General features: G+C 39.6%; 1 protein-coding gene across 1 annotated transcript in view; it reads right to left on the minus strand.

Moving 5' to 3' along the window:
• GRK3 (G protein-coupled receptor kinase 3) overlaps positions 1-12,544 on the minus strand; it is a 110,987-nt gene that overhangs the window by 80,925 nt on the left and 17,518 nt on the right. Inside the window, exon 2 of the mRNA XM_066370607.1 lies at positions 9,365-9,441. Within this exon, the coding sequence (XP_066226704.1) occupies positions 9,365-9,441 (77 nt within the window). The remainder of the gene's footprint in view (positions 1-9,364; positions 9,442-12,544) is intronic.

Here is a 12,544-nt window from a genome sequence, read left to right on the forward strand (position 1 = left end):
TGATACCCAAGCTTGTTGAAGCCAACAGAGGCAATAAGAAAGTCAACGGGAAAGAGTGCGTGCGGCCAACAGGTTTGTAAGTCCTAACAGCTCTCCCCTCTTCTCCAGTGTCCATCCTCTCTGGGCAGCATTTTTAGCAGGAAACCCAAGTTGAAACTGTAGAACCTGTGCTCCTAATTTCTCTAGGTTGAAAAATCCAATTAGCTGTGCTTAGTCAAGTGTTGATCTCTGCTATTTGAAAGTTTAAAGGGATCTTTAACTCTTTCCCTCACTAAAAGTCTCCACAAAGATAGGGACAATGGATGCAGAATTGAATGTGTGCCCCCTGCCCCGTTTTTCTTCTCAGTTGGAGGAAATTCTATAGATAAGAGAGGGTGGGAGCCTGGCTCCCTGACTGTCAATCAGGGGAGCATTTGTCAGAGGAAGGCCCTTCAGGGGACAGAATCCAATGCAGCCAAACAAAGGCAGAAACAAAAGAGAAAGCAAAGACATAGGCTGGTTCCCAGGTTAAGAGATCTCTCTAGAACCATATGCAAAAGTGCTCAATTTACTATAATTTAAGTCCAGCCTTTGAGTTAGAAGTTGCAGTTAGAAAAATGTGCAGATTTTAACAAAACAGTTCAAGCAGTGATTTGATAAATTATAAAACAGACTGGAAACTGCTCTTTTGAAACTAACAACAAAAAAACCCCAACACATTTTATTCTGTTTCTTTTGTGTTTAGTATTTCTTTGGTCTTATATAATTGCCAATGTTTATTAATAGGTACCTATGACATTTGTGCTCATCTTTATTTCTTTATTTCTATAGGGAGTGCTCAGAAATGTTTTTTAAAAGGACCACTGGTACAATTTTTGTTTTCCCATTGTATTATTTTATAACAAAACATACATTTTTGTTGTCAAAGCCCCTAACAAGTATATTTCTTATGCCTTGGCCTCAAATGCCAAAAATAATTTATATATTCTTCCTATGTAAATGTCCTTTGAAATCATGCTAAATATGTTTGAGACCAACATAAAAAAAACACTTAAGAAATTAAAGTGAAAGTAAAACAAAAAAAAAGGCACCAGATTGGAATGAAAGAATATTGCTTTTATTCAGAGAGAGGATCCTATATACAGAGTCCTAAGGAATTCACACACACACACACACACACACACACACACACACACACACTCATACACACAGGAGCATCCATATATATACAAACACTAGAACTGGTAAACTAGTTCAGCAAGTTTGCAAGATACAAGATCACTATATTGATACAAAAACCCATTCTATTTCCACGTTCTAGCAGCGAACAGCCAAAACTGAAATGAAGTAAACAATCCCATTTGCAGTAGCATCGAAAACATGAAAATACTTGGGAATAAATTTAACAAGAATACTAAAAGCTACAAAGCACCACCGAGAGAAATTAAAGACAACGTCAACAAACGTAGAGACACTTCATTTTTGTGAACCAAAAGACAATATTGTTATAACAGCAATTCTCTCAAAATTGATCTATAGACTCAACACAATCCCCATCAAAATCCCAGAATTTTTTTTTGTAACAATTGAAAAACTGATGCTAAAATTCATGTAGAAATGCAACACACCCACAACAGCAAAAGAGCAATTTAGATGAAAAAAAAGAGCAAAGTGGTACGATATTTATTTCCTAATTTCAAAACTTAAATCTAAAGCTACAATAATCAAGACGCCATAGTGCTGGATGAGGACAGACAGGTAGATTAATGGAACAAAACTGAGAGTCCAGAAAGAATTCCTCACATTTATGGTCAATTAATCTTCAACAAAGGTACAAAGCCAATCCAATGGTGAAAGGAAACATTTTTCAACAAATGGTGTTCAATTGGACATCCATATGTAACAAAGGGCGAATTTAGACCATTAGTTCATGCCATACACAAAAATTAACTTTAAAAAAGTCAACCAAAGACCTAAATGAAAGAGCTAAAAGAAATGATAAAACGTGTAGAAGACAATCTCTGTGGATTTCAATTAGGCAAAAAGTTCTCATATCTGACACCAAAGTATGATTCATAAAATACATATAAAGTGGACTTCATCACAATTAGAACTTTCTGTACCTTAAAAGCCACCATGAAAAAAAGAAACCAAAAACTGGGAGAAAATACTTGGAAATCATACATATGTTAAATAACAGAAAGACAATTTTTTTTTAATGGGCAAAAGATTTAGACAGACATTTCATCAAAGAAGATATGTGTACAGCTAATTGGCACAAACATATTTGATGTCATTAACTGTGAGGGAAATGCAAATCAATACTACAATGAAGTACCACTTTTTTTAACATTAAAAAATCTTTTTAATTTATTGAGTGATTTTTAGAGAGAATGAGACCGATTTGTTGTTCCACTTATTTATGCGTTCGTGGGTTGATTCTTGTGTGTGCCCTGACCAGGGATGGAACCTACAATGTTGGTATATTGGGATGATGCTCTAACCAACTGAGTTACTTGAGCAGGGCTGAAGTACCACATCTTAACCACTAGAATGCTATAAGCAAAAAGACAGACAACAGCAAGCATCGAGACCACAGCAAACCTGAGACTTTCATATATTGACAGTGAGAATGTAAAATGGTACAGTCACTATGGAAAACAGTAATTCCTTAAGAAGTTAAACCTAAATTTACAATTTAACCCAGCAATTCCACTCCTAGTTAGTTACACAGTCAAGAGAAATGAAAACACACATGTCCACTCTTGTACATGAAAGTTCACAGAAGCATTGTTCGTAATAGACACAAAGTGAGAATAATCCAAATGTCCATCAACAGGTGAGTGGATAAAAAAAAGAATGTGGTCTATCACGTAATGGGAATATTAGCAGCAAAAGAATGAAGCACTGGGTACACCCACAACATAAATGAAACCAAACCAAAACCATACGCTAGATTAAAGAAGCCAGATGCAAAAAACTAGAGTCTACATACTGTAAGATTCCATTTATACGAGATGTTCAGAAAAGGCAAATGACTGCGGAGACAGAAGGCAGATTAATGGCTGCTGGGAGCCGGGATGGGAACAGGGAGTGACTGCCAATGGGCACAGGGAGCCTCTTTAAGGAGTGGAAATGTTTTGAAACGGGAGCGTGGTAACGGTTACACAACTCTGTAAATTTACTAAAACTCATCAAACTGTAACTCATCAAATTATAACTTACAATGGGTGAATTTTATGGCATGTAATACCATACCTCAATAAAGCTGTCTTTCAAAAAAAAAGTTAAAATTGCAAAGGTTTGTTTTGACCCAAAATCACGTTTCAGACATTATTGCAAACCCATTCGAAAAGATTAATATTTAAATTCTGGATTAAGATCTGAAGTCAATATTATAAAATGAAATGTCTGTAACACTGATGTAATATTACATTAACGGTGATGTTCTTTATACAGGACAGTAACAGTTCACATACCTCATGCATAAGTATCTACTTTGGAGTCTCCTCATAATCAGAAACATCCTCCTCTAATAGAAGAGAGTACACAGGCAGAGAAGCTAAATAGACTGTTTACAGACAGATGAAATTTATCAAATGCCATGCACCTCACATGCGTATGATGAATTATCATTTCAATATATATTATAGAAGAAAATTGTTAACAAAATTATCTTGACCACCACTGACAAATTGATTTTACTGTCTATTCAATAACCAGCATCCCTTTAAACCTATTCCTTCAATAAGCCAAAGCAAGAACAATGGGTCATTACTTAAATATGTAAATTTTACTGACAGCAAATTAGGAATCAACTTAATTAATCCACATTAAGACATCATTTCTGTGTAAGAAAGAGAAGGAGGATAAAGGCGGCCCTCACTCCTTTATTCTAAAAATTGGCAGTTAACCACAAAGAATTGAGCATCTATCCTACTGTATTTCCTATTGCCATGTATTAAACTACCACAAAGTGGGTGACTTTTAAACAACATCCATCCTTTATCTCACAAGTCCAGGTTTTCTCCTTAGGGTCTTGTGAGGCCAAAATCAAGGAGTTGGCAAGCTGAGCTCCTATCGAGAGGCTTCAGGAAAGAATCCGCTCCCACACTCATTCAAGTTGTTAGCAGAATTCAGTTCCCATGACTGGAAGACTGAGGTCCCTGATTCCTGGCTGCCTGTCAGCTCCCAGAAGTCGCCCCAAAATTGCTTCTTGTGTGCCCCCCTCTATCTGCACAGCCAGCAACAGTGAGCAGAAATCTCTCGTGCTTTATGATGGAGTGAGCAGATTAAGCCCACCCAGATCACAACCTTAGTTAGGTCTGCAAAATTTCTTTCAGTAGTAATGCTAGGAGGCGAAGGTCACTGGGGTTGTTTTAGAATTCTCCCAACCACACCTGCCTTTCCTCCATGAACTACATTTAAAGGCAACTGAAGAGCTCCAGTTGATGAGCACAAGTAATAAATGTGGGAGGACACGCATAATTAGAAAACTCGCCATCTTGCAACTCCTTGATGAAATGACTGATTTAAGCAGAGATAGTCAATGAAAAAGACATGGCAGATGGCAGCTGAATGAGGAACTTGAGAGCTGGCCACACCTGAGCTCACTTTCATGACACGACTCCAGAGTGACAACTCCATGTGGTATCTCTCCTGCTACAAAGCTCACAGCTCCACCTGTGACAGACTCTTACTCAAAAAGGCCAAACCTAAGTCTAATCGAGCTGTTAGCGCTCCCTCTCAGTTTACGCTAAAGGAAAGAGAAGGGTGATTTAAATAATGCCATGAAGAAGCAAACAGAAAAATCCAAAATGTGGAACATTCTGTAATACACTTGGCCCAGTTTCTTCAATAAGTCAACTACCTGTGTGGGGGAAGGCAGGCAGGGGGCACGGGCTGTTGATTAAAAGGGACATTATTAACAAGAATAATACAAGAATATCTGGATCCTGATTGAAACAAACCAAGAATAAAAAGGCATGTTAGCCAAAAAATTTTGAATATAAACTCAGTATTGAAGTCTAGTAAGAATCACCATAAATTTTCATTGGTTGGGATAAAGGCATTGAGGTTGTATAAGAAACTTCCGTATCTTTAGGAGATGTATATAGGACTGAGATGCTATGATTTTACTAATTGCTTTAAAATATTTTGGCAACTACAAAAAGAGGGGATGAACAAAGCAATTATAGCAAAATGCTGAAGAATTTTGAATCTGGGTGATGTATTTGTTTGGGGGTTGGTTATTCTAGTCCATTTTTGTAGATGATGAAATATGTTTATAATAAACAATTCCACTTAAGAGCTTTCGCTCATTCAGCATCTGCTGAGAACAAATCATCGTGTCAAGAGCTTCGCAAGCATTTCCTGCTGAATCCTCACAACAGTCTTATGAAGTAGCTACTATTATTATCTCTGCCTTTATTGGTAAGAAAACTAATGAAATAACCACCAGTTCGTGGCATAGCCCACAGGTCTGCCAATTACCCATTACCTCAGCACAGACTCACAGGCCAAGTAAATGAAAGGTTCCTCCTCTTTTCATGTCACAAAACATTCTTACAAATTGGCTACAGCCCACATTGGAGAGCGTCCCCCAAACCCTGCGCTAACCACTGGCGGGAAGGGGTACTGGTAGGGCATGGGAAGTGAGAAAAGGAGTTGAAAGGTGGAGGTGGAGGTGGAGGGGCAGATAAAGGGCTGAAAGAGAAACTAGAGAACCACAGAAAAGCTGTGAGGGGTAACACAGACATCAACAAGCGGAAGCACGGAGGACTGTCACCGAAAGGGGCAGAGAGAACACATGGGAGAGACCAAGGGAAAAGGATGGGTGCTGAAGTGGGAATGCAGACCTGGAGAGGGAGACCTACTTACCCCTACCACGGCCCATCTCCCACTCTTCCCCAGTCCCTAATGCCAGCCAGAAAATGAGAACACCACATACAAAAGCGGGCCCAGACAGACAAGCAGAGGCACACGTTAACTACACAGCTACATAATTACAGATCTATGTCCATCTTTACCGTGCGCTCTGCCCCCCCCCCAGCCCGGACACCAATCAGTCACTATTCTTCCCTGTGAGCTTCTAAGTATAAACTTACTTCTCCTGACCAGCTCCAAGCTCACAAATCAGAAGGAAGGGAAGAAGGAATTACTTATTTAAACCATTTTTAATATTTTAGCACCTTAACTGAGATAAAATTCACAAACCATCAGTGTCCAATGCAGGAGCTCTTGGAGAAGAGTCAGCGTGGCTGAAGCTAAGGTCCAAGGGTTCGTTAATGCCACGAGGCCCTCAGAGCAAAGGCTCCTGGGGCCTATGTCAGGTAGGGTTTTAATCCAAACAATGGAAAGGACATGTCTGGGGGGCTGCATGTGTGCTGAGGGTTACAGAAGGGAGAGCAAGGAGCAGAAAGCACAAAGGGAGAAAGAATCCTCAGTGCATTTCAAGTGAAGAGAGGTACAGGGGAAACAGGCTTGTCACCATCCACCCACCTGTATGTCTTCATTGCAGGGGACCACTCGCACAAACTGTATGTGAAAAAGGATCTTCCTCTCATAGCAGCATTATTCACAACAGCCACAAAGTGGAAACAACCCAAGCATCCAGCAATTAATGAATGGCACAGTGTGGCATATTCGCACAATGGAATATTATCGAGCATAAAGAGGAAAGAAGTCCTGACAGGTGCTACACACAACATGGGTGAACCTTCCAAATACTATATGATCAGAGCTCGATGCAAAAGACCACATACTGCGGGATTCCATTCATTTGGAGTGTCCAACAGGCAAACACAGAGGAAGCCATTGGGTTAGTGGTACCCAGAGGTGGGGAGGGGAAAATGAGGAGTGACTGCTAAAGGGCAGGGAGTTTCTCTAGAGGGGGGAGTTGAAGATGTTCTAAAATAAAAGTGTGGGAACAATTACACAACTCAGTGAATACTCTAAAGGAAAACTACTGAGCTATATATAATGGGTGGATTTTATGCTGTGTAAAACATACCTAAATATATTTTTAAATTTAAAATGTTATTAAGTATATACATTTTTACAAATAAAAATAAATTTTAAAAATGTAAATTTTTATATTTTTTATGCTGTTTTCATTTTTTTTTAACAATTAATTAATTCTTTTTTCCCCTTGCCTCTCAAAGACACCGTGCTTCTCTCTCTGGTTACCATGAGAGTTTTCCTTTTCTTTTTGGTGCACAATCAGAAGTAGCAGGAGCATTCATACAGATGACAGTAAAACAGTGAGGAGCAGCAATACAAAATGAGATAAAAGCCAAACGCTTTTAACTAATCTGTTCCCAACCAGATCCTGGTGATTAGGCTGACACATCGGCATGTGGTTAAGGGCCATGAACTCCCCACACATTGTCCTCGGAGCAGAGACAAGCTACCCTTCATTCAGACCACGTCACCCACCTTCTCACCACGAGGTTCCATGGGTTATCACAGAAGCTACTGCAAGTCACTGTAACAGACTGGCTAATTTTTGTAGAGTTGGTACAAATTGGTTTACAAAAATCCAAAGATTTTCTGTTCTGATTTCTAGTTTACTTGACCAAAAAGAGAACCGTAACTCTTTTTGAAAAAAACCTATCCAGTTCTTACCAGGTGACCTTCTACAGCACATTTTCTGTTCATTGTTTCCTGTCCAACAGGCTTCAAAGAATAATTAGAATAGAGAACTGTGAATCAGGACAAGTCACATCACCGACCTGCATCTACACATCCTTGCGTGGATATGGAGGGGCAACCCTGGATTATTTTTAAGAATATTCGGTCTCAAAGAGGTCAGTCTTAGTTTATGAATCATGGAATGCAGAATTAGAGATCTAGGAAACTACAATAAGACCTTAAATTCTTGAAATTTCAGTCATGTCCTCTACTAGTGAAATAATTGAAAAACAAAACCTCAGTTCCTCAGCAAGCTTACCTGGGTGATCGTGAGAGGCCAGCAAGGTCCAAAGAATGGAAAGGGGCATCCGTTCTCTGTGATTTCATGTAAAAATCCTAGATTATGTTTATCACATCACTATGAACAAATGAACAACTAGCCAGCTGGCAGACCAAATGATGAATCCACCCTAGCTGAGAATAAAATATTCTTTTGAAAACTTCTGGACAGCAGGGACCGATTTTTGGGAATGGGGGGAAAAGTATGTAGACTAAAGCTCTTACCTAAAGCCGCTAACAGTCACCTCTAAAGAAATGGTGAGCCTCTCAGCAGGCAGGTGAGAACACACCTCATTTCCTCACTGGACTTGAAACTCCACATTAAAACAATTCCGCTCAGCCCTAATTTCTCTAGGCACTAACTGTGGCAGCCACGGCACACTTCTACACAACTGCACGTCTGCACGAGCCAGGACCAGCATCAGCCATAGTTGGGCACTGCCAGAGGTCCTTGACCTCTGTGTATACCACAGGGAGGTGTTCTGGTGACGTGTTAGGTACAAACTCTGAACAGGGTCACAGGAATAAAAGTCACTGATGTGGAACTGAGGAGAATGAATGGCATACAAAACCTGTAAACCCGCCCTGGCTGGTTGGCTCAGCGGTAGAGTGTCGGCCTAGCGTGCAGGGGACCCGGGTTCGATTCCCGGCCAGGGCACACAGGAGAAGCGCCCATTTGCTTCTCCACCCCTCCGCTGCGCTTTCCTCTCTGTCTCTCTCTTCCCCTCCCGCAGCCAAGGCTCCATTGGAGCAAAGATGGCCCGGGCACTGGGGATGGCTCTGTGGCCTCTACCTCAGGCGCTAGAGTGGCTCTGGTTGCAACATGGCGATGCCCAGGATGGGCAGAGCATCGCCCCCTGGTGGGCATGCTGGGTGGATCCCGGTCGGGCACATGCAGGAGTCTGTCTGACTGTCTCTCCCTGTTTCCAGCTTCAGAAAAATGAAAAAAACAAACCTGTAAACCCATGAGAAACGCCAAGATCAAGTGACCCAGCTCTACACTTTGGAAGGAGATAGCCAAGCATGAGAGTGGGGTGATGTCTGTGAAGACACAGCCCAACCCTTGTGACCAGAGACAGCACAACAGCATCAAGAAAAGCTGAGGGTCTTAGAAGTAGGTCTCAACAGAGATAGCTTCTTTCTGGTCACCAAGTACCCCATTTTGGCAACCTCCCAAATTTCCTCAAAACCTTGAATCAAACTAGCCTTGTTTCCCACTAGCTTATTCACAAGACATATTACTGAGAATATAAGTGATCATTAGGTACCCAATTAATTTACATGAGATTTCCTCCAGTCCCCGCTTGAAGGATAAAGCACGTAAAGCTTTGGGGACTGCATGCTGTCCTCACCGCAGTGTCACCCGATGTCACTACTGAAGTTACAGTATGCTGAGGGAACACGCAGGACTTACCAATTTTCTGATTGAAAATCTTGTCGAAGGTTATTTCGTTTCTCTCCTCCAGATACTTCTGCATCACGCTCCGGATACTAAAAGAGAGGAGCGACACATTTTTAACAATGACAGTCTGAACCATGCGTAACCATCACTAAAATGGAAAATACATGGATGTAGGTTATAACTCGAGGATATTGGCTCAATGAGAGACCCCTCTGACTCGACATCCATGACTGCAAGAATAACTGGCTTGAATTCCAGCTGGGAACATCACAGCTCCAGCCTTGGAGCATGGGCATCCTTAACGCCACTGCTTTCCCAAATACGCAAGCATGCATACATGTAACTAAGGCTGTTCATCAGTTAATGAGCTTTTTGAAACAAGAGTTCAAGTTCTCTGGATATATGATTAATATTTTTTTAAAATCACATCTCTGCACAGCAACAACCACCAAAAAAAAACGTGCAAGAAAACATAATTAGAAGAAATATTTCACTTATGAGAAAATAGAAAACATCAAATGTCTTGAAATAAATTCAAAGTAGTACAGAAACTTTATAGAGAAAATTACAAAAAGAGACATATACATAAAGAGACATTACTGAAGAGCTTAATAAGTAAAAAGATATACAGTGGTTATGAACAAAAAGATTTAATATTCCAAATTTCAAAGTCTACCCAAATTTATCGATAAAATCTATATATAGTCCCTCATCAATATCCCAGGAGACTTCTTTATGGAGCACAGGAGCATAGCCACTTTTTATGAAATGTATACAACACAACACAGGCTTGAGAATAGCAAAAACATAATTATATTAACTAGAGTCACCCCAATAAATTCAATTTAAAAAAAGAACAGCCAAAACATTTCTGACTAAAGAGAAGGACAATAATAGGGCTCGTTATGAGGCTAAAAGAATTAAGACAGGATAAACAAGTTGATCAATGAAATGGAATAGAAAGCACATAAACTGACCGCATGTGCCATGGAACTCTGCTATATAGTAGAAGTAGCAAAGCAGAAAAGTCAGGAAAGGAAGGATCATTCAGTAAGTGAACCCAAAAGAGATTATCCAAATGGAAAGTGTAGAAATTGACACTATCATCCATTGATGGGCAGCAATTTAAGCATTGCTTTTTTTCACTTTTTAAAACAAACTAATTGAGGCATCATTTATATATAAATATAATTAAATGTATGTTCAAGTGCACCATTAAATGAGTTCTCACTTGTAAACCACTATCCCAATGGAGATATCAAATATTTCTATCACCCCAAAAGGTGCCTCTTTGCAGTCAATCTCCCCTTCTACTGGGATCCAGGCAACCACTGATCTCCATTCTTTTAATACAGGTTACCTGCCCCAGTTTGAGAATTTAATATAAACAAAATCATACAACATATTGTCTTTGGTCTGGCTTCTTCCTCTGGGCATAAGCAAGCTTCATCCATATTGCTGTGTGCATAAGTACTTAGTTCTCTTGTATTGCCAAGTAGTATGGCATTGTATTTCACCATTCATTTACCCATTCACATGTTGACAGACATATGGGTTGTTTTCAAGTTAGGGCTATTATGAATAAAGCCACTTTAAATATTTGTGTGTGAGTCTTTTTTTATGAGCACATGTTCTCATTTTTCATGGGTAAATATCTAGAAGTGAAACTATTAGTTATATGGTAAAATATACTTAACATTATGAAAAAGTGCTGAACTAGATTCCAAACTGGTTACGCACTGTTACATCCCCTTCAACAATGGATGAAGCTCTAGTTGGTCTACATTCCTTGCCACGACTTTGGTTGTCAGTCTTTTTCGATTTAGCTGCTCTGTTGGGTGTGTAGTGGCATCTTATATTGATCTGTACTTGAATTCGCATTTCCCTAATGAATAATGATGTTGAGGATGTTTGAACACGATTATCGGAATACGTGTATCTTCTTTTATGATGTGTGTGATGAAATCTTTTGTCTATCTTTTAATTGAGTTATTTGTCTTATAACTCAGTTGTAAAATTTCTTTACATAGTCTGGAAACAAGTTCTATATCAGCGTATGTGATAATAGTTTCTCCCAGTCTGCACATTGTGTCTTTATTTTCTTCATGAAGTTCTAAGAACAGAAGTATGGAATAAACGAGTTCTGGTTTAACTTCTTTTTCTGGAGGACACTCTGTGCTCAGAAATCTTTCACATCCCAAGGTCGTGGAGATTTTAACCTACATTTTCCTTGAGAAATGTTTAAGTTTTAGCTTTTGTGTTCAGGTCTAAGATCCAATTTCTGTGTATGATACAAGGTGAGACTGAAGTTCTTTTTCTCCTTATAATACTTAATTGTTCCAGCATCAGTGTTGAAAAAATCATTCTTTCCCCATTGAACTACCTTGGCATTTTAGCAGATTCAATACTAAGTAGGGGTAGGTCTATTTCTGAACTAACCTGTTGCATTGACATTTATATCTGTCCTTACGCAAATACAGGGAGTCCTCGGGTTACAACAGTTACGTTCCTATGACAGTGACATAACCCAAATTTTGGTGTAAGTCAAAACACACCCTATCCTAACACAAGCCAAACACTTGTGCTTTTAACAGTCTAAAATGGCGTAGGTGAGCGTACTGGGGGGGGGGGGGTGCCAACTCCTGCACTCGTACGTCGCATTACTGCGTATTCTTCCACCGCCCGCAACCAAACTACTTTGCCCACATAGTCCGTTAAGCGTGACACTAACGGCAAAAGTCAAATCACTCACGTCTCAATTTTTTAATGTTTTTATGGGAGTGAGCGTCATAAACTCTAAACATCATAGGTTGAGACTGTTGTAACCCAAGGACTCCCTGTAGTGACTGGAGAGGTCGAGTGTGGGGGCTTTTTTTCATTTACTATCAACTAGCTGGAGATAGATCAATTCTAGCTCTCATGACCTGCTACATAACCGGTCCTGTTACATAAACACAAAATAATTTTTTAATTTTTAATTTTTTCTACTACTACTGTGGTTGAAAGACTAGCTACCAGGTATCTGCTCTCTACTGGCCAAAGAATAGGCAAGCTGAGTTGTACTTTCACACCTTACAAGCAGAGAAACTATATATGACCTAGTTACCGTAGATAGCTCCTGTTATTAAAAGCCTCTATATTTTTTATGAATTTTGTTTTTTTCTAATATCCAGAATAAAATGCAATTAGACA

The sequence above is a fragment of the Saccopteryx leptura genome, chromosome 2 (genome assembly GCF_036850995.1).
Source record: "Saccopteryx leptura isolate mSacLep1 chromosome 2, mSacLep1_pri_phased_curated, whole genome shotgun sequence".
NCBI lineage: Eukaryota > Metazoa > Chordata > Mammalia > Chiroptera > Emballonuridae > Saccopteryx > Saccopteryx leptura.